Source organism: Sinocyclocheilus rhinocerous, unplaced genomic scaffold (assembly GCF_001515625.1).
Source record: "Sinocyclocheilus rhinocerous isolate Xijiao unplaced genomic scaffold, SAMN03320098_v1.1 scaffold419, whole genome shotgun sequence".
In the NCBI taxonomy this organism is placed as follows: Eukaryota; Metazoa; Chordata; class Actinopteri; order Cypriniformes; family Cyprinidae; genus Sinocyclocheilus; species Sinocyclocheilus rhinocerous.
The window spans coordinates 1526995-1530431 of NW_015653519.1; the positions used below are offsets into that span (position 1 = coordinate 1526995).

A 3437-nucleotide genomic window follows, 5' to 3' on the forward strand; every position below is an offset into this window, starting at 1 on the left:
TTCTTCTCATCGGAGACATGTGATGCAGCACTAAACAGTCTCTCGCTGTCAGTGCTTCGTGCATGTAATGATTTCTGCGTCTTTCTCTGATAGTTTTAAATACGTTCACACTGCCGACATGTTTGCTGCATTAGTGCGTGCCTCTATTTGATCGCGTTAGTCATTGTTCGGTACATATTATTTGGCCTTTTCGCTTATTCGGCCGAACACTGAAAGAGATTTTTTTGCTATTTTCGGCCGAATAATTTCAGTTGCCGAATATTCGGTGCATCCCTAACAAATACTCAAACCTGCACGACAATTAAGTATTCATACGTAAAGCATTAAAACAGAATTGAATAATAATTAAAAATGCTTGATTATTTGACTAATCAAAACAAAAAATCTATAGTTTAATGGTTAAAAAATAATTAATTCCTTAATTCCAACATCAAACATAAAAGCAACAGTCGCTCAATATCCACTAAGTGCCACCAAGTCATAGTTTTATGTAACAGCAGTGGCTGTTGGCACATGATCAAAAGCGCAAATTTTATTGGTCAGATGTTTTCTTCACAGTGTGATGGAAAAGGCTTTAGAACCCCTCTGTTACATTGACAACAGGCAAATGTTCATGTCAGTCTGAACAGATGCATTAAGAACTACTGATTCAAATTAAAATGTTTATCGCAACGAATTTTCATGACAAACATTCGTCTTGGTGTGAACAGGTCTTAATGCTCACATATGTCTGGTTCAGGATGTGTGTGTGTGTGCGCGTGTGTGCATGAGGCTCTTGACAGGGATAATTTGAGAGGAGAAAATTAAAGCGCTGGCAGATCGTCCATCACAAAGATGAAATTCAATGAAAAGATAAAAATGTCAATGTTTTCTCCCTCCGCTCCCGCGCTCTCCACTCCTCTTATTTCACAATCTCTCCTCCTCCTCAGCAGCTGCAGATGAGTTGTGAGCCTAATGCATTTGGAGCAGAGAGAACCTAGCATGTTGTGCTGAAAATCAATGCATGTGTGTGTTTTATTACAGATGTTGTGTGCGTTCAAATGTATGCAGGAAGTGAAGTGTGAAAATGCTGCTGTGCATCATTTTGTAAATGTACTATGAGTCAAGAGGTGTGAATTCATATGAACTCACATTAATGAAACGAGCATGTGTCGTGTCATTGTGAATGATTTGATGGGTCAAATTCTGCACGGCAACACAGTCTCACCATGATGCCTGCTAGACATCCCTGTGCATGTATCTGTCAGACTTGTCCATAATGTCAAGCTTGACATGATCACTGAAAGAACTACATGAAACCTGTCAAGAACAAATGCGGCTCACTAACCCATGAAGTACATGAAGTCTATTTTCAGGATCATTAAGATTTTTTTTCATGATTGTAATAACTCATTTTTGTAATAATATTAATAATAATAATAATAAAAACTTATTTCTATAATGTGAAAAAATTATATTTAAAACAAAAACAATATTTAACAACAACAACTCATATTTACTACAATTATTTAATTTATGTTTGAATAAAGTGTATATAAAACAAGTTATTACATCCACCATTTAAATATTTAATTAAAAAAAAATTGATTAAATACAATTATTTTTTTTTTACATATTTCAAAAGATTTGAGTAGAAACATATTCATATAATTAAAAGGTTAATAGAAATGTCCTTATTTGAGTGTGTACAACTTTATTTGAGTGTTGTATATTATTTAAATTGAATTATTACCGTATTGACCCGAATATAAGACGAAGTTTTTTTCTTGGAAATATTTAGGTTTGATTAACAATCATTTTGTTTTAGTAAAAAAAATATTTTGGTGCATAACTAATACTAATTATTTTATATTATTCATCACAATAAATTAAAGTGCAAATTACCAGGCATAACTCTTTCTTTCTGCACTATTAATAATGCACTAAAATGCACTATTTGTGTCTCTTACTGCAGTGCAGACTCACATCCACTTGATGGTGAGAGCGCATCAAATATGTCTGGAAGATTTCTGAACAAACACACATTCACAACTTCTGCTGTAGACCTGTGAGTGTGTGTGTGTGTGTGTGTGTGTGTGTGTATTTTCTCTCCTCTCTCCCTAAAATGCACTATTTGTGTCTCTTACTGCAGTGCAGACTCACATCCACTTGATGGTGAGAGCGCATCAAATATGTCTGGAAGATTTCTGAACAAACACACATTCACAACTTCTGCTGTAGACCTGTGAGTGTGTGTGTGTGTGTGTGTGTGTGTGTGTGTATTTTCTCACCTCTCCCAATTAACTTCTCAAGTATGACAGCACCTAGCAGTGTGGAGACATGTTCTGGTATAGCCAGAGGGAGGCACTGACTGTGAGTGTGTATGTGTGTGTGTGTGTGTGTGTGTGCACTTATATTGCTACTTGCTATTTAATATTTTGGCAAGAGTTCTTCAGCTGTGGAGGGAGTATTACTGATGCATTGCTCACATTCTTTGGACATCCCCACTTCCAGGCACTTCTGCAGCCGGCAGTATTGACAGCGGTTGCGGGTGACTTTGTTGATGATGCAGTTCTTCTCTCTGTGGCACGTGTAGAGCATGTTCTTCTGGATACTTCGCCTGAAGAAACCCTAAACACAAACAACACTATTAGGACTGTGAGACAAACTCCAAAAGATGCAAGAAAGTGCCAGTCATGTGTCAAAACATCTAGATTTTAACTTCCACATGGTGCTTTCCCCATACAAAACTCATAGCAATGATGGTAAAGTGTTGCTGGTGTTTGTTTGTTTTTTAACGTCAACCAGCAAAAACTCTAGGTCTGATCAATTAGATCGAAAAAAGCTGTGGGGCAGGCTATACTTACAAGGATAGTTGGCTGATTTTCTAATTCCAAACCCACAAGACGTTTGTTCATCTTTAAAACACCAAAGTAGATATTTTTATTGAAACTTGAGAGATAACCCTTCCAAGTTTCAAAAAGTTCATAAAGGGATTGTAAAAATCATCCATGTGAATCAAGCATTGTAATCCAAGTCTCCTGAAGAGACATAATAGGTTTATATGATAAACAGATTTAATTTAGGATTTTAATCATGTAAAACGTTGTTCAATGCACATACATAGAGCACATCAAATATGGTACAATATGGTACCCAAATATGGAACATGTCTGCTTTTACTTCCATTTTTATGACCTCCATTTTTGGATGAAATATCCCTTTAAACCCAAAAATATACTTCAGTTTTGACTTGAATGCTTAGCATATGCATTAGACTTGTGCCGGTATTCGGTAATGCGATATATCACGGTAATGAATATGCACGATATTGTTATCGTGGGCACTTCTAAATACAGTGAATAATTACATATTACAAATTATTCCGAATTTTGAATGCATTTTAAGAATACTTTTCCCATCAACTGGTCAAAATGCACAACACAGCTGTATGCTGC

At 35.9% G+C, this 3437-nt stretch overlaps 1 protein-coding gene across 3 annotated transcripts in view; it reads right to left on the minus strand.

Moving 5' to 3' along the window:
• Nucleotides 1-3437, minus strand: part of raraa (retinoic acid receptor, alpha a) — a 187630-nt gene that overhangs the window by 11731 nt on the left and 172462 nt on the right. For all 3 annotated transcript variants that reach the window (XM_016522966.1, XM_016522965.1, XM_016522967.1), the window contains one exon: nucleotides 2469-2610. In XM_016522966.1, the coding sequence (XP_016378452.1) occupies nucleotides 2469-2610 (142 nt within the window). The remainder of the gene's footprint in view (nucleotides 1-2468; nucleotides 2611-3437) is intronic.